Raw genomic sequence first — 19,242 nt, 5'->3', positions numbered from 1 at the left:
AAGTGACAGTCAGCAATATCAGATTCCACATTGTTCATTAATTTTGGAATCAGCACTCCCTAAAACCTATTTTACGACACCCATGACGACTTTTGTGTCAAAGTGACAGTCAGCAATGTCAGATTCCACATTGGTCATTAATTTTGTAATCAGCACCCCTAAAACCTATTTTACGACACCCATGACGACTTTTGTGTCAAAGTGACAGTCAGCAATGTCAGATTCCACATTGTTCATTAATTTTGGAATCAGCACTCCCTAAAACCTATTTTACGACACCCATGACGACTTTTGTGTCAAAGTGACAGTCAGCAATGTCAGATTCCAAATTGGTCATTAATTTTGGAATCAGCACCCCCTAAAACCTATTTTACGACACCCATGACGACTTTTGTGTCAAAGTGACAGTCAGCAATGTCAGATTCCAAATTGGTCATTAATTTTGGAATCAGCACCCCCTAAAACCTATTTTACGACACCCATGACGACTTTTGTGTCAAAGTGACAGTCAGCAATCTGAGGTACTACATATTTGTAATCTGAAAGTAATCAAGTCAATAATTTCAGTTATTTTGAATCGACTATGATTCCGAATTATTGGTAATAGTAATTATTGTATAGATGATTAGTGATTCCTTTATATGTAATGGTAATTTACCGTTTCACTTGATTACATTACAAGTAATCTGACACCCAGTAGTGGATTACAAAGTAAAATCAAGTAATCGTGTAATCCGGAATCGATTACGATTTGCCCATCTCTGCGGCGCTGCTGCAAGTTTTGAGACAGAAGTATATGCTAGACAGAGATGCAGATATTTGCCACTCACTCTTACCTATAGTTGCGTCTCAAAACTTGCAGCAATAACTTGCTGGTCTAAACTCAGCTTAACGAGAACAACACACGGGCGCGCCATCTGTCCCAGCTGTGGTGCTTTACTTAGGCCACACGCTATAAACATACCGAGCGCATCGATCAGCCGCTTAGTTCCAACGCGTGCCAATAGATGGCGCAAAAACTATATTGCGAAACGGGACAATGACGTCATCTTTTTCGTGCATGCTGCCCGTAGTAACGAGTTATTAGACGTTATCACGTCAAAAATAAAACCGATAAAACTGGTAAAATGACGGCACCTTTTGTTTTTTCGAATAGTGAACAAAACGTTTATTTCTATGCAATGAAGTAAGGCAACTTTGATAATTGCTGATTTGATTTGATTTTTTCCGGTGGGTGCGAACAGGATTGATTGCAAGCTTTCAATTTTCATAAATTGGTTTTAATAACGTAGAAGTTTACATTTGTACTCTTCGTTGAATTAACTATTACTGAAAATATTATCTCTCATCTAGAATTGTAGATAACTCGGCAATACGACGAATAATGGGCGATTCGAAGAAAATCAAGGTCAGTTTAATTTACGCTTCTTTAACATCATATACAATTAGAGATACTGAGTTCTAAAATACTGTAAGATAATTTTAATTATTAATTTTTACTATATTTGTAGTGATATTGTTTTAATTTCCATTTCCTCTAAGTAGAAGTAGTAAAACGGTTTGTTTACAAATTGATATGATAAGTGTTATCAGTTTGACAATTGTCAAGTCAAGGTAGTTACCTAACCTATCTGTGGCCATAAAAACCAAATTACGAAATTGCGATGGCTTATGACTTAAAACAAGAAGATGATGTGAAGGACTACATTGAGAACCTTGGGATCGAATACCGTTTCGGTTGTTACAAAGAGAAAAACCAGAAGTATGTCATTTGTTGGGAGATTATTTAGAGGCGATCAAAAAAGATTTTGACAAAGCGGCTAAAGTTTTTAAAAGCAATTGCGTGGATTATAAGTTTGGGAAATCATGTTTAAAGTACGGGAATTACTGTCTCGTGGGGAGGGGGAAGGAGAAAGGGGACCCCGCAGAAGCTCTAACCTATTTCGAGAAAGGCTGCGAACTCGGCGAGCCTTCGGCATGTCTGCACGCGGGGATGATGCTGACCGCCACTGGACCCAATGTTACCATAAAACGAGATGTACCTAAAGGTAATATCAATTATTTATTATTTTAGATACCAAATTGTACCTAACCTATAAAAAGTATTCATAACAGTCTGGAGATTTATTTTGTGTGAGTATAACTGAAGTTTGTTTACATAAGAAATCAAGTCGTCTGTCACCGTTAAAGAGTTCGTTATTTTTTTGTATGGGAAGGTCCATAGAAGTTTGCTGCGTAACAACGACGTGTCTGTCTAATGTGGTTGATGCAACTGGCCCTAAGTATCATTGTTATATACAAATGTTAATTTACAATCTTTTTCAGGTTACAATTATCTAAAGAAAAGCTGCGATCAAAATGACAACATGGCCTGCCACTATCTCTGCGGCATGTACATCAGCGGAGTCCCCAAAAACGTAGCAGATTACAACCCACACAACCCCGCCAAAAACAAAAACATAGAATACCTCATAAAGCCGGACATGAAACAAGCATTTGAATTTGCTAAGAAAGCCTGTGAGAACGGAAACATGTATGGCTGTGCCAACGTCAGCATGATGTACAAAAAGGGGGATGGAGTGGAACAGAACGCAGACGAATCAAAGAGGTTCTTCCAGATCGCACAAGAACTTCAACAGGCGCATGAGACAACCAAGGAACTTAAGTTCCAACAGGGGTTGGAGAAGTAACTTAGATAAATTGTGTATATTGTTTTTATTTGAACTGATAGCATTTAATGTAAGATCTTGCATGTTATGGGTAGCTTCTGAATGTTTGATGTAAATTAAACGAAAGTATTACTGTTACAAAATTCTTTTATTTATTAAATTCAACAAACAAGATTGCATGCACAGGTATGCAAATTTTCAATTGAAAAATGTATGCAAAGTTTGGGCGTAGCAGTGAATGGGATAAAATGACCATGACATAAAAATCATGAACAAAGCAATAGATAACAGCACTAATCCTATCTAACAAGGGACACACAATTGACCTCATATGTGTTAAATCAATTGTTGCTCACACACAAGGTAAATAGGACCATATTGCTACTGGAGATAAATTAGAATTTAATTAGATATTTCCTTTATTGACTCCGAGACTAGGCTTGCCTATGCTTTACTTAATCAAATAATTTTTAACATGAAATAATAGCAATATTGCAATTAAATTGGCCATTGTAACATGTAAATGTGCGATCTAGTTGTTAATTAAGTATATCTTTTTGACATTTATTAATTTTAATTCTACTTTTACAGAGTTTGAGTCAGGTACTTACATGAAACAGTAAACATATTTATGTACCTCAGCGGTTCTCGAAAAGTTTGTACAAAAATTAAGGAAAAATGAAATTTGTTTTTTTTATATTCCTTTTTTGTTACCAAGATTTATTTCGTGAATTGAGATTTTAGTAAGTTTTATTTAGTCATTAAGGTTCTCTAGTATCTATATTTTGTTCATTATAACAATTATCGTGTATATATCTTACGAAAGTCGACTTACATCACTAAATGTTGGTAACAAAATGGGATCAATTAAAATTGGTGATGTGGCTATATACAAACTTTTTGAGAACTGCTGACCTATGCTATATACAGTATAAATAAATTTCAGATTAATTTCTCTTTATCATATTTAAACGTAGATCGGAATTATCGGCGGCTCGGGTTTCGATGACCCGACCCTATTCGAAGAGCAAACCGAGCACTTTGAGAACACGCCCTTCGGGGAGCCTTCGGACGCGCTCATCGAGGGCAAAGTGAAGGGAGTACCCTGCGTGCTGCTGGCACGACATGGGAGGAGGCACCAGTTCCAGCCCAGGTCGGTATTGCATAACGTAATGGCCGCTGAACACACGGGGCCCACGGTTGGGCCAACCCTTGGTGGAACCCCTTGGCTAAGCGTGTAGAGGGCTACTTGGCCGTATGTTGGCATTGCAATTGTTTAATGTAAGTATTGCCTAAAAAAAGATAAATGTGCTTATCAGAATACTCAAAAAATTGTTAATATTTCAAATACAATAATTTAATTTTATCTCGTGAATAACCTCGTGGTTATTATTTATTAATTAAATTTTGCTGACAACGTGAATGACCTAGAATTATCTAACCTGTTCCATTCTACGTCCATCTTTTATGAAGGGCCAATGCCAAGTGATTGGTTCACCAATGTGTAAACAGCTACTCTTATCTTGGCCAAGGGGGTGCTCCAAGGGTTGGCCCCATGTGTACAGCGGCCATAAGACTTCTTCTACATATATGTACTTATCCCAAGGGTCAAGGGATCGTGGGCAAAGCCAAAGGCGCGCTTCTTATTCGCTACTAGTGCGACATGAAAAAACCCAACTCCAGATCCAGTTCCACTCTGGTAGACCTGTCCGTTATGCCAACATAATTATTCAGAACTCTTATCTTAAGCGACTTTAACCAAATTATTATGAGAATATTTTAAAAAGTATTTTCTGCTGGCAGCGACGTGAACTACCGCGCCAACATCTGGGCGCTGAAGCAACGCGGCTGCACCCACATCCTCGCTACTACTGCCACCGGCTCGCTGCAGGAAGACTACCGCCCGGGAGACCTTGTGGTCCTGGATGATTTTATAGACAGGTGTGAAATTGTGGTATCTTTGAAATATAAATATTTTTATTCATGGCATAACATTGACAAAAGAAATAAAGTTACACGTACAGAAAAGAACAAATTACAAAAAAAAATTAAGTAGGTAGGTGCATATTTGCCACGAAACGGTCCTGACGCAGCATGGTGTTAGCCTGGCTTTTCCCAATCTTTAAGGACAATTAGTGGGTCTACAAAGAGCGAGGCAATGTTCTAACGCGGCAATAAATTACGCGAGTTTTCTTCGGGTCGAAGGACTTGCCTCGCTCTGTGTAGAGCAGGGATGTAACGGATGTGGTTTTAACGGAACCGGAAGCGGAAGTTTTGAATTTAGTTTAACGGAAGCAGAAGCGGAACCGGAACCAGAAGCGGAAGTTATAGATGTTAAAAACGAAATGAAAAAATACCACATAGGTATAACATAAACCAAAACTACTTAAATTACCTAGAACTTTTAGGTGTTTACTGTTCAGTCTGTAATTAGCAGTTTGTAATCAGCCTTTAGGCCCACTTAGGTTTTAAAAACGAAAAGAAAAGTTACCTGATATTTTATCTTAAGTATATCATTCATTAGATACAATCCAAAAATTTAAATCACCTTGAACTTTAAGATGTTTAGTTGTTTAGGTAATCACTAAAAATCACATAAGAATCCTTTTAAACCTTTATTATGCCGTAAAAGGTTTTAGAAACGAAAAGAAAACTTACTCGACCCATATAACCATAATCGGTCGCCGTTCCTACGCAAATCCTCCTATTTTGTGTACACACAGGTCTTCGGGTCTCAATGCTTAGTCGCAGTACGGTCGACGTTTAGTCGCGGCGACCCAAATGGGGATGATTGGTAACAGGCACAAATGGTCACATAAGTGACAGAAGTGTGCACTACGCGTGCACACATTGTTACCGTTTGGCGACTACTTTCCCAAAATCATTCGTTCATTTCATTCTTTTCAAATGGCGACTGTCAGAGACGTCAAAGTAAAAAAGAAATAAAATCATTTGACATTAAAATGTAATGGCGTAAGAATTTGTTAAAGATAAAATATTGTTTGCATTTGTAATATAATGTGGGCTAATTACCATGGCCAATTAAATTGCTCGAGTGATTTCATAAAATAAGTCTAAATTTATCAACGCGCCATCAATTTACCTCAGTTTAACCAGTAATAATATTATTGACTACTCGGTGTTTGCGTGTTATGTATATTGATTGGTGAAGTTTTAGTGCTCCGGTGCATATACTATACTGAAATAATAAAAATAATGCCTAGAAAACCAATAAAGTTGTTAAAATATGGATTAAGACGGTAATATTCCATGTAAAAAACAGTCGCCAAACGGTCACCAAACGGTCGACAAACGGTCGCAAAATGGTCGCAGCGTACACGCGTGACCGAAAGCAAAATGGCTTCTTGTATTAATTTTTTCCAGGTATCCTCAAACTTTATAAACAATTAAATATGCCGTCGTACTCAGTTGCCCTCACTAAAGAAGATTAAAAAAATTGTAACGTGCGTACCGAGCTGCTGGGTTGTAAAGGATCGGGGATCATATTATTATGGTCTTCTATAGAGCAACTAGTATTTTGCGGCATTTCACAATTGACACTTGTTGAAGTAGTCGTCATTAATATTACTGTCAACATTAATTTCAGCGATCTGTACTTCTTTTGTCAAGATTTTTGTATAGATAAGTGTCTACAAATTTGTAATGTTAAAGAGACATAAATAAAACGTAGTAGAGTAAATAATGTGTTTTTTTTGTAACCCAAACAAAATACTTGTAGATACGAGTGCGGAAAAGAGGAAATTCGATACGAGTAGCGATAAATTAATACACGAACGAAGGGAGTGTTTTAAATCGACACGAGTTGTGAATGTCCTTTTCGCACGTGTATCGTACGACGATTTTCAGTACCTAAATCTAAGCTAAGAGTTTCGACCAGACAAGAAAAGAATCATTGCTTGATTTGCTCGCACTACTGCGTTAAAAAAAGCAGCATCTGTACTGAAAAAACTATCATTGCGCAACAGAAATTCTATTAATATCACAGTAAATACTCTATTTCATTTGATTCCTACTTTTATTGTGTAAAGCAACACTACACTTCATTTTTATCAATAAGAATTAAAAATTATATATTTAATACATTAAGTAACTATAAAGTGCTTATCTATTTGTATTATCATTCTGCACTTTTCTTAACTTTCCCACATTTCTATAAAATGTCGAAGAGTGCTTAAATGGTCGTCGTCGTTTATTATTATTTAATTCGCTCATATTTAAATGATTCAAAGCAACCAGTCCACAACTTCACAAGACAGTTTGAGAAACCTTCGTATTTCAGATTTGCTGATACAGTGATTTAGGAGCAGTTCGGTAATCAGACCTACACATGTGTGTACAAATTCTATTCTGTCAATGTCACTGTCAGAAACCGTTCTGACAGTGACAATGACAGCCACAAATTCGTCCACATGTTGTTACCGTTATGTGTGCAAACGTCGACTAATAAAGTGTCGTTAAAAGTCATTCTGACAGTGACATTGACAGCCACACATTCGTACACATTTTGTTACCGTAACGAGTGCACACGACGACTACATTTTGTTATTGTATCAATACGGTCGCATTGTTTGCACGACGTTACCACGCGTTATGTCACATTTGACAGTTAGTTACTGATTTGAAGATTTTGCGACTGAAATGGTTGTATGGGTCGTAGGTAGTATATATAATACAATCCAAAACTAACCAGTAAAAATTATATGTGTACGTAATTGTTGGTACACAATTAAAATTTTAAATTAAATGGAGTGATTATAAAAGAAGTAAACTGTATTTAATAAACAAAAGCTTAGCAGCTTTATCTCCCGGCAGTTTGCTTCTAAGGGGATCGTAGATAAGCCCTGCACCACTGAATAGTTGTTCACTCGCTACTAACTAGGTGGACAGGACAAATATTGGCGCGCAATGGAATGAAGCGATTGATGTTTAGTATCGCAGCACGTGGCAAGCGGAGAGATGAGCGAATGACAGGTATAGACCTGTTGGTCTTTGATGTACGCCGCTCATGTCCCACCGTCGCGCTAGGTTCCGACATCCGCTATAACTTCCGTTTGAAAAATAACAGAACCGGAACAGAAGCGGATGTGTAACACAAAACGGAAGTTCCGCAGAAACGGAAGCGGAAGCAGAGCTCCGTTACATCCCTGGTGTAGAGTAGCATAATAAGATTTTTGTGTAGTCTGGCAAAATATAGTACTAAATTGACAGGTCTATTCCCTCGATGTTGAAGTAGTTATTGCAATCATTACACACTGCTATTGTGCAATCGATTTCTCTATTTGTAGGCGGTATGTGGAATCGCTGACCTAAAGCAAAAACTATGCATAACATGTGCTAGCCTCATCCTCATTGGCCTGCCCTTAGGCACTGCACTGGTCCCACCGCGAGCTAGTAAGCTATCGGCTATAAAAACGAAGAAAAGATAAGCACTCCCGTGCAAATAAAAGGGACACGGCGATATTGATAGCTCACCGCTGGGCGAGTAACTATAAACATTTATTATAACTAGTAGTAGTAGTAACTATAAATATTTATTATTATCATTTATCACCAATTGCTCTTAATTTCATTTTAATATTTATTTATTTATTTAAACTTTATTGCACAAATTATCAATAAAAAGTACAAATGGCGGACTTAACGCCTTAAGGCATTCTCTACCAGTCAACCATTGGGCAAAACAGAGATAGTTAGTTTGGTGCACAAGATTATATAATATGACGATCATTATGAGATACCTAACTATTACACTTTTAATTTGACTTGTGCTTTATTATTTATTTAGTTTTTAATGACGGTGGTTAAGAAAACCACATTTACAAATAGTTAATTTAATCATTTCTGTTGTTTTTGAGTATTATTGCCCATATAACCATAATCGGTCGCCGTTCCTACGCAAATCCTCCTATTTTGTGTACACACAGGTCTTCGGGTCTCAATGCTTAGTCGCAGTACGGTCGACGTTTAGTCGCGGCGACCCAAATGGGGACGATTGGTAACAGGCACAAATGGTCACAGAAGTGACAGAAGTGTGCACTACGCGTGCACACATTGTTACCGTTTGGCGACTACTTTCCCAAAATCATTCGTTCATTTCATTCTTTTCAAATGGCGACTGTCAGAGACGTCAAAGTAAAAAAGAAATAAAATCATTTGACATTAAAATGTAATGGCGTAAGAATTTGTTAAAGATAAATATTGTTTGCATTTGTAATATAATGTGGGCTAATTACCATGGCCAATTAAATTGCTCGAGTGATTTCATAAAATAAGTCTAAATTTATCAACGCGCCATCGATTTACCTCAGTTTAACCAGTAATAATATTATTGACTACTCGGTGTTTGCGTGTTATGTATATTGATTGGTGAAGTTTTAGTGCTCCGGTGCATATACTATACTGAAATAATAAAAATAATGCCTAGAAAACCAATAAAGTTGTTAAAATATGGATTAAGACGGTAATATTCCATGTAAAAAACAGTCGCCAAACGGTCACCAAACGGTCGACAAACGGTCGCAAAATGGTCGCAGCGTACACGCGTGACCGAAAGCAGTGAATATTTATTAATAATTTTTTCCAGGTATCCTCAAACTTTATAAACAATTAAATATGCCGTCGTACTCAGTTGCCCTCACTAAAGAAGATTAAAAAAAAATTGTAACGTGCGTACCGAGCTGCTGGGTTGTAAAGGATCGGGGATCATATTATTATGGCCTTCTATAGAGCAACTAGTATTTTGCGGCATTTCACAATTGACACTTGTTGAAGTAGTCGTCATTAATATTACTATCAACATTAATTTCAGCGATCTGTACTTCTTTTGTCAAGATTTTGGTATAGATAAGTGTCTACAAATTTGTAATGTTAAAGAGACATAAATAAAACGTAGTAGAGTAAATAATGTGTTTTTTTTTGTAACCCAAACAAAATACTTGTAGATACGAGTGCGGAAAAGAGGAAAATCGATACGAATAGCGATATATTAATACACGAACGAAGGGAGTGTTTTAAATCGACACGAGTTGTGAATGTCCTTTTCGCACGTGTATCGTACGACGATTTTCAGTACCTAAATCTAAGCTAAGAGTTTCGACCTGACAAGAAATGAATCATTGCTTGATTTGCTCGCACTACTGCGTTAAAAAAGCAGCATCTGTACTGAAAAAAACTATCATTGCGCAACAGAAATTCTATTAATATCACAGTAAATACTCTATTTCATTTGGTTCCTACTTTTATTGTGTAAAGCAACACTACACTTCATTTTTATCAATAAGAATTAAAAATTATATATTTAATACATTAAGTAACTATAAAGTGCTTATCTATTTGTATTATCATTCTGCACTTTTCTTAACTTTCCCACATTTCTATTAAATGTCGAAGAGTGCTTAAATGGTCGTCGTCGTTTATTATTATTTAATTCGCTCATATTTAAATGATTCAAAGCAACCAGTCCACAACTTCACAAGACAGTTTGAGAAACCTTCGTATTTCAGATTGTCATTTGCGGATACAGTGGTTTAGGAGCAGTTCGGTAATCAGACCTACACATGTGTGTACAAATTCTGTCAATGTCACTGTCAGAAACCGTTCTGACAGTGACAATGACAGCCCCAAATTCGTCCACATGTTGTTACCGTTATGTGTGCAAACGTCGACTAATAAAGTGTCGTTAAAAGTCATTCTGACAGTGACATTGACAGCCACAAATTCGTACACATTTTGTTACCGTAACGAGTGCACACGACGACTACATTTTGTTATTGTATCAATACGGTCGCATTGTTCGCACGACGTTACCACGCGTTATGTCACATTTGACAGTTAGTTACTGATTTGAAGATTTTGCGACTGAAATGGTTGTATGGGTGACATTTTATTATTGTAACTTTGCATGCCAAATTATTATAATTGACGATCATAATGTAAATTCATATAGGTTAACGTAGAATAATTTATACTGTAATTTACCATTATGAAATGTATAAATTAAACTAAACATCGCCGTGTCTCTTTTATTTACACGGGAGTGATTTCCAAAAGTTTACTAGCTCGCGGTGGGACCAGTGCCTTATAGGCAGGTCGGCGCAGCATGTCCTCCGCTTCCACAACTTCATCCGTCATCTCATCATTCACTTGCTTTCGCTTCATATCATCTCTCACACCTTTTCCTCTCCCATTACTTCCTTCCACATTCATTCGCAATACCTGTAGATAATGTCTTAAACAATAGTTATTTGTTTTACAAGGGGGCAAAGTAGTTATTTAACCGCACGTGCCAATATTGATATCCGAGCAAGCGAAAGATTCCAATATTGAACCGCGAGCGTAGCGAGTGGTTCAAAATAAACAAACTTTGCCACCGAGTGAAACACAACATTTTTCACCACACCAACACGAACAAAATACTGACTATAAAACATCAAAATAGATGAAATCCATCGATTTATTCAATATTTATGATTCAAAATCATCATTTACAGGTAAAATCTAGCAGCCAGATTAAGACATCGAGTTAAAATTTGTATGAAATGACTTTGCCCCCTTGTGGATAAAATGCAATTTTGCTGATCTGTTTTCAAATAGCAAAGAAAGCCTTTACCAGTTGGTGTGGTGAAAACCTTGTTTCAGAACATGGGGCCGTAAATGCACGTTCTACGACCGCACGGAGGGCGGCCCACGCGGCGTGTGCCACCTGCCGCAGCGACCCGCGTTTTGTACGCGCGCGCGAGCGGCCCTCGTGCAGGCGGCGAAGGCACGAGGGTACAGCTGCCATGAGACCGGCACCGCTGTCGTTATACAGGGGCCAAGGTATGTCAAAAATGTGAAATCATTCAAAGATATTATACCTACAGCGCGTACCGTGTCATCGCGCAGCGCTCACCTCAGGTCCTGCTGTAGGTAATGAACTAGAGACGGGTCCTAGGTTAATACCTAGGTAGCATAATTGCTTCAAGGATTTTTTACGTGAAATTCTAACAGATGAAGATTTTCCTTATCACAAGATGAAGCATCACAAGGTGAGGACCGGTCTGGCTCAGTCGGTAGTGACCCTGCCTGCTAAGCCGCGGTCCTAGGTTCGAATCCTGGTAAGGGCATTTATTTGTGTGACAGATATTTGTTCCTGAGTCATGGATGTTTTCTATGTATACAAGTATGTATTTATCTATTTAAGTATGTATATCGTCGCTGAGCACCCATAGTGCAAGCTTTGTTTAATAGTTTGGGACTAAGTTGATTTGTGTAAGGTGTCCCCAATATTTATTATTTCTTTATTTATTTAGCGTAAGGACATTTTACTGGTAGAAAACATGTTATATGTTTTATACCAAATAAATATTTTTTCTTTCTTCTTTCTTACATAAGTGCTTATTATTTTACGATCCTTTTTCGTTGATACAACAGTATTTTATTGCAGGTTTTCTAGTCGCGCCGAAAGCCTGATGCACCGGCAGTGGGGTGGACATCTCGTCAATATGACCACGGTGCCTGAGGTGATTTCCAAGTAACTTGTGATATGATAAGATATATGATACTTGATAGTGTACTATCAACGGAGCGACGAATTGACGTGATTTTTTAAGTGGAGATTGTTGAAGGGATGGAGAGTGACATAGGCTGCTTTTTGTCTCTTTCTAACGCGAGCGAAGCCGCTGGCAAAAGCTAGTATGTGTATAATGACAAATTGAAATTGCAGGTGGTGTTGGCTAAGGAAGTTGGCCTGAGCTACGCAGCCGTCGCCCTCGTTACTGACTATGACTGCTGGAGGGACAATGAAACTGCTGTAAGGACTTAAGAACATTACTGCACACTTTACACGAACCTTCTAAAATGTATACAGATTACAGGATGCGTAGCCGAATGGCACAACCGTTCACGAAATGGAACGCTAGTAGACATCTATCGCTCTTGCGCATTGGCGCGACAGAGCCAGACTACCTTTCCCGGCGTTTCATTTTTGTTTCGCGTCGGAGAAATGCCATACGGGGCCAGATGTAGTGCGAAAAGGCTTTCTTTCGTATTTTTCCGGAAACGTTCGTATATGTCATGCTAGTTGAAACATAGCATGACACATTCGTACGTTTCCGTTAACAATACAAAAGCAATTTTAATTAACACAAGTCAAATTATATTCTATTGAAAATATTTCAACTTGATTTAGCAGCGCCATCTCTCGAGCTGTGTTGAAACCAACCTGAGTTTGGTTCACATGGGGGGCAAGAACCATACCGTTCTACCCTAGGGATGGTCAGAGGGCGCTACGAGTCCTTGTATAGATTACTCATAATTATGAGAGATAATTTCGACCTCAGCAGCTGTGACCTGGGTGGCCGAGCGGAAATAGGCATCTGCCGCGATTGCAGGGTACGCTGGTTCGATTCCAGTCTCAGGCACTGGAGGCCTTAGTCACTTTTTCTTTCATATGTGTAATTTATTTCGGTTTTAATACAAAAGCAAATCTTTTCGCATCACATCTGTATTTTTTTATTGGCCTTAATCCCTTGGCCATCAAAAAGTCGCCAAATGTCGAGCGAACCTTTCGTCCGACTAACGACTAAGGGCCGGTTGCATCAAACTAGAGATGGGCCGAATATTCGGTATTCGGCAAGTAAAATGTTCGTATACGGCCGAATAATTCGGTTGCATTGCCGAAGCGGGGTCGTTACTCTTGAAAAAGCTCCTCGGAAATGGAGCGAAACATGTCGATCGTTATATCGACTTAATACGTGACTAACCCGCTTAAAATATTTTTAAAGAAGTCAATTTGATATAGTTTTTGGTTTGCACACAGGTGTCGGTGAGCGAGGTGCTGGCCACGTTCGCGCGCAACGTGCAGAAAGCGGCCGACGTAGTGCTGGACGCCGTGCAGATTCTCGCCGCAGACACGGACCATAGCTACCTGGACGGTCATCAGGTATGAGTGCTACTTTGTACGTTCTAACTCGACCGGTAACTCAAGTGTCTCTAACCCCATATACACGATGCGAGAACTCGCATGAGAGTTTCATTACTTTGCCACATCTCGGACACTGGCGATCAAATATATGAAAGAGGCGCGTTCCTAGCACACAGTCTAAGCTCGTGTAGGTGAATACGTACCATGCTTGTATGAGTAAGATGTGACAGGTCGACTGTTCGCGTTTTTGACAGGCAGTAACTGTGAGGTAACCGAGAGGGGGTGGGCGGCACTTTCAGCGGGGAGCGGGAGTGGCCATACTGTACGAGAGTACTCTTTATTATACTGTGACTTTGCGGTGCTGATTTGTATGTGACCTCGTCAATCCGTGTACGTGGGAGTTTGCGCTCTCTCTAAAAGATTACTTTTGGTAATGCTACCAGAGAAGTCAACTTCCTACTCCTAGACTTGTATCAAAATACTGAAGAATCGAAAAGTATGCATGAATATATGATTTTTTCCAGAATCGATGTCTTTCTTCGTAGTTTTAACTACGTTCTTATTTAGATGTCAATAGGATCAATTGCTAGTAACTGGCCATCATCAAATAACTTGGCCACTTTACCTATAAACAGAGTTTGTTTTTATATAAAACATGTCTATTACTGTCCACCTCTAAATATCATGTTATGCTAAAATTAATTATTTTTATTTACCATGTCATTGAGGGGAGGGGTTGTCAGTTTACTAATTTTTAATATCTTTGGTTTCAGGAGATGGTTTCATCGTCAATTATGCTGAAGGAGTAATCCACCGCCTAACATAAGCACAATTTTATATATTTTCAAATTACGTACCCATTTTAAAATAAAACACTCATAATCTTAAAATTATTTATTATTTAAAACCAGACATATAAAACGATTGTCTTAAATTAATTACAATAATTACTGTAACTTACCGGTTCTAGACAATTACGTATTTTAAATCTTGTGCATTATTATGTATCATTAATTTATAATTAAAAACGTTAAAAAGATCCTTATGTTACGACAAGCCCACTCCTTGTGAGCGTCAGGACCCCTGGACCACTACAGATATTTGATGTTTAGTACATACTAAAATTTAGTACCTATTTGATACTATTTGGTACCTGAGTACATATATTTGGTACCTCCACCGATATCGAAAAATCGAGCGAATAAAGTGGCCAGACATTCTGACGTCAGGATGTCTGGACCATTTTTGGTTTACATAGTTCTAGACAACACTACTAATTGATATCTTAGTTAATATTTACTACCTATTTGGTACCTGTCAATATATTTTTTTCAAATTTTTTTGGCGTACCAGAAAAAAGTTTGATGGAATTTAAAGTTGAAAACTAGTGTAATTACACTAATAACTTTTATATTTCGACTATATTAATGCCACTAGTCAGTAGAGATGATGTGCGAGTCTCTAAAAATAAATTCCTTTTTAAGTTGACGCACAGGAGGGCAGGCGGATTCGCCTCTATTCTTTTGACTGGCGCTACATACTTCAACGGCACGGCCGGGCTCACAACTTTAAATTCCGTCATAACTTTTTTCTGGTACGCCAAAAAAATTTGAAAAAAATATATTGACAGGTACCAAATAGGTAGTAAACATTGACTAAGATATCAATTAGTAGTGTCGTCTAGAACTATGTAAACCAAAAATGGTCCAGACATCCTGACGTCAGAATGTCTGGCCACTTTATTCGCTCGATTTTTCGATATCAGTGGAGGTACCAAATATATGTACTCAGGTACCAAATAGTATCAAATAGGTACTAAATTTTAGTATGTACTAAACATCAAATATCTGTAGTGGTCCAGGGGTCCTGACGCTCACCACTCCTTAGGTGCTTACCTAAATTTCTTACTAGTCATTATCTAAGTATATTATCCGAAGCCTCCATTCCTGAAATAAGAAATATAATAGTTACGAAAGTGTTACATCGTCAGGTGGCTGAGATATTTCCCAGAATATGAACTAGAAGGAGTATATTGTTTTGAGAAAATTATGTAATCCTCTTCGTGTATTTCTTGATACATAACACGGGTATAAAAATACCCGGGTATGAACTCTGTCAGTAGTTTCACCATAGTTAACAACTCAAGTCGATGTTTGCCAGTTCAAAAACGGACTTCAGATGTTTAGTTGACTCAATACGGTGTCGGTGGGAAGTCTGTGGACTAGCAAACAAAGCAAAAAAGTAAATTAACCAATTCTGTGCGGATGACACGACAGGCGTGACATCAAGGTTGGTTTGCGTGTGGGGTATGACATTAAATTCGTCAAGTTGTTCGCCGCCACAGCGTAGTTTTCGAAAATGGAACACGTAATGGATCGGCTAAAACATTCACTGCTAGTCAGGTTCATGTGGTATTGAAAATGGAGTGATTGGTGCTGAACGTTTTAAATAAATTACATACTGCACGGGAAGCATGGTCGCGCGATCACAGACCAACCCCTATAGACATCCATTACAAGACGACTCGCGGTCGCCAGCCTTCCTAGTATTTGCACTGATATAAGCGCGGGCGCTCGCCGTGCCCGATCAGTATCGACCAAGTAACAGACCCGAAAGCAGCGCGTGTTTTTCGCACAAAAAAATTGGAAAAGGGTATTTTGATGCCTTAAAGATGTCCACCTGTAGTGTGAAATGGTGTGGAAAGGTAACAAGAAGCTCAAATTTAATAAAAACAGACGGCATTACATTCCACAAATAAGTCATATTTATAATTTATTCAGAGCCGGCATAGGTCAACTTACATTGGCCACTTACGCGTCAGTAGAGGGACAGTCATACTTCTGTCCCTTTTCATCTGGCGCGACTGCCCGCCGTCCTTGAAACGGCCAATCACAGCGCGCTTAACACATTCCCCGCCCGCTCCTCGCACCCCAAACACTGGTGACTCGTATCGCGAACAAAATATACAAGATTGCCACTCTATAGGAGGTTCTCTGTGTCGCGCGATAGACGATAAAATATCAGGCCGTCCCTATCGCACTATTAGTAAGTGCGATAGGGACGGCCAGATGTTTTATCATTTATCGCGCGACCATGCTTCCTGTGCTGGTCAAAATCTTAACTTAACCCTCTTTTTGCGTTGCCGTAGTCGGGTATAAACTACAATCTTCGTTCCTGTAAGGGTCTCCCCAAACCCACGACGCGGAATAGTCTTTCGCCAACAAAAAATCGCTCGTCAGTATGAACATGCATACGCATGCGTTCAGCGACGACGACACGTAAGCATCTTTGTTCTAAGGAGTTAATTTTGGTCGCTAGAGCCGATTCGGCGTCGATAGGTTTGGGGAGATCTTAGGTTAACAGCAACGAAACAGACCTCGTTAGTTCTTGGTCCAGGGGTTGCGCGCGTGCTGGCCGGGGATCATGTCGAGCAGGTACTGGCGCTGCGCCTCGGCCACGTTCCTCTCCGCCATGTTACCGTGTGTCGTGTAGTGCACTCACCTCGTTAGTTCTTGGTCCAGGGGTTGCGCGCGTGCTGGCCGGGGATCATGTCGAGCAGGTACTGGCGCTGCGCCTCGGCCACGTTCCTCTCCGCCATGTTACCGTGTGTCGTGTAGTGCACTCACCTCGTTAGTTCTTGGTCCAGGGGTTGCGCGCGTGCTGGCCGGGGATCATGTCGAGCAGGTACTGGCGCTGCGCCTCGGCCACGTTCCTCTCCGCCATGTTACCGTGTGTCGTGTAGTGCACTCACCTCGTTAGTTCTTGGTCCAGGGGTTGCGCGCGTGCTGGCCGGGGATCATGTCGAGCAGGTACTGGCGCTGCGCCTCGGCCACGTTCCTCTCCGCCATGTTACCGTTCCTCTCCGCCATGTTACCGTGTGTCGTGTAGTGCACTCACCTCGTTAGTTCTTGGTCCAGGGGTTGCGCGCGTGCTGGCCGGGGATCATGTCGAGCAGGTACTGGCGCTGCGCCTCGGCCACGTTCCTCTCCGCCATGTTACCGTGTGTCGTGTAGTGCACTCACCTCGTTAGTTCTTGGTCCAGGGGTTGCGCGCGTGCTGGCCGGGGATCATGTCGAGCAGGTACTGGCGCTGCGCCTCGGCCACGTTCCTCTCCGCCATGTTACCGTGTGTCGTGTAGTGCACTCACCTCGTTAGTTCTTGGTCCAGGGGTTGCGCGCGTGCTGGCCGGGGATCATGTCGAGCAGGTACTGGCGCTGCGCCTCGGCCACGTTCCTCTCCGCCATGTTACCGTGTGTCGTGTAGTGCACTCACCTCGTTAGTTCTTGGTCCAGGGGTTGCGCGCGTGCTGGCCGGGGATCATGTCGAGCAGGTACTGGCGCTGCGCCTCGGCCACGTTCCTCTCCGCCATGTTACCGTGTGTCGTGTAGTGCACTCACCTCGTTAGTTCTTGGTCCAGGGGTTGCGCGCGTGCTGGCCGGGGATCATGTCGAGCAGGTACTGGCGCTGCGCCTCGGCCACGTTCCTCTCCGCCATGTTACCGTGTGTCGTGTAGTGCACTCACCTCGTTAGTTCTTGGTCCAGGGGTTGCGCGCGTGCTGGCCGGGGATCATGTCGAGCAGGTACTGGCGCTGCGCCTCGGCCACGTTCCTCTCCGCCATGTTACCGTGTGTCGTGTAGTGCACTCACCTCGTTAGTTCTTGGTCCAGGGGTTGCGCGCGTGCTGGCCGGGGATCATGTCGAGCAGGTACTGGCGCTGCGCCTCGGCCACGTTCCTCTCCGCCATGTTACCGTGTGTCGTGTAGTGCACTCACCTCGTTAGTTCTTGGTCCAGGGGTTGCGCGCGTGCTGGCCGGGGATCATGTCGAGCAGGTACTGGCGCTGCGCCTCGGCCACGTTCCTCTCCGCCATGTTACCGTGTGTCGTGTAGTGCACTCACCTCGTTAGTTCTTGGTCCAGGGGTTGCGCGCGTGCTGGCCGGGGATCATGTCGAGCAGGTACTGGCGCTGCGCCTCGGCCACGTTCCTCTCCGCCATGTTACCGTGTGTCGTGTAGTGCACTCACCTCGTTAGTTCTTGGTCCAGGGGTTGCGCGCGTGCTGGCCGGGGATCATGTCGAGCAGGTACTGGCGCTGCGCCTCGGCCACGTTCCTCTCCGCCATGTTACCGTGTGTCGTGTAGTGCACTCACCTCGTTAGTTCTTGGTCCAGGGGTTGCGCGCGTGCTGGCCGGGGATCATGTCGAGCAGGTACTGGCGCTGCGCCTCGGCCACGTTCCTCTCCGCCATGTTACCGTGTGTCGTGTAGTGCACTCACCTCGTTAGTTCTTGGTCCAGGGGTTGCGCGCGTGCTGGCCGGGGATCATGTCGAGCAGGTACTGGCGCTGCGCCTCGGCCACGTTCCTCTCCGCCATGTTACCGTGTGTCGTGTAGTGCACTCACCTCGTTAGTTCTTGGTCCAGGGGTTGCGCGCGTGCTGGCCGGGGATCATGTCGAGCAGGTACTGGCGCTGCGCCTCGGCCACGTTCCTCTCCGCCATGTTACCGTGTGTCGTGTAGTGCACTCACCTCGTTAGTTCTTGGTCCAGGGGTTGCGCGCGTGCTGGCCGGGGATCATGTCGAGCAGGTACTGGCGCTGCGCCTCGGCCACGTTCCTCTCCGCCATGTTACCGTGTGTCGTGTAGTGCACTCACCT

General features: G+C 41.5%; 2 protein-coding genes across 2 annotated transcripts; both read left to right on the top strand.

Moving 5' to 3' along the window:
• The first annotated feature begins 1,203 nt into the window (after positions 1 to 1,203).
• Positions 1,204 to 14,483, top strand: LOC125235088 (S-methyl-5'-thioadenosine phosphorylase). The gene is made up of 8 exons (XM_048141521.1): positions 1,204 to 1,408; positions 3,647 to 3,822; positions 4,473 to 4,610; positions 11,328 to 11,507; positions 12,115 to 12,190; positions 12,394 to 12,480; positions 13,489 to 13,611; positions 14,367 to 14,483. Exons 1-8 carry the CDS (start codon positions 1,385 to 1,387, stop codon positions 14,400 to 14,402), a joined length of 840 nt encoding a protein of 279 aa, XP_047997478.1. The 5' UTR covers positions 1,204 to 1,384; the 3' UTR covers positions 14,403 to 14,483.
• LOC125235095 (cytochrome c oxidase assembly factor 7 homolog) lies at positions 1,587 to 3,388 on the top strand. The gene is given in 3 exon segments (XM_048141533.1): positions 1,587 to 1,749; positions 1,752 to 2,048; positions 2,326 to 3,388. Coding segments are annotated over 3 exon segments (747 nt in total). The 5' UTR covers positions 1,587 to 1,664; the 3' UTR covers positions 2,691 to 3,388.
• Positions 14,484 to 19,242: the final 4,759 nt, after the last annotated feature.

This window comes from Leguminivora glycinivorella, chromosome 2, assembly GCF_023078275.1.
Source record: "Leguminivora glycinivorella isolate SPB_JAAS2020 chromosome 2, LegGlyc_1.1, whole genome shotgun sequence".
Taxonomy (NCBI): domain Eukaryota; kingdom Metazoa; phylum Arthropoda; class Insecta; order Lepidoptera; family Tortricidae; genus Leguminivora; species Leguminivora glycinivorella.
Note: the sequence above shows the minus strand (reverse complement) of the source record. Positions and strands in the feature narration are given on the sequence as shown.

What these genes read in the sequence shown, in the direction of transcription:
- LOC125235088 (XM_048141521.1), top strand. Translation starts at nt 1,385, where the DNA reads ATGGGCGATTCGAAGAAAATCAAG. An exon ending in GCGATTCGAAGAAAATCAAG is followed by an intron (nt 1,409 to 3,646) that starts GTCAGTTTAATT and finishes ATTTAAACGTAG; the next exon opens with ATCGGAATTATCGGCGGCTC. An exon ending in AGGCACCAGTTCCAGCCCAG is followed by an intron (nt 3,823 to 4,472) that starts GTCGGTATTGCA and finishes TTCTGCTGGCAG; the next exon opens with CGACGTGAACTACCGCGCCA.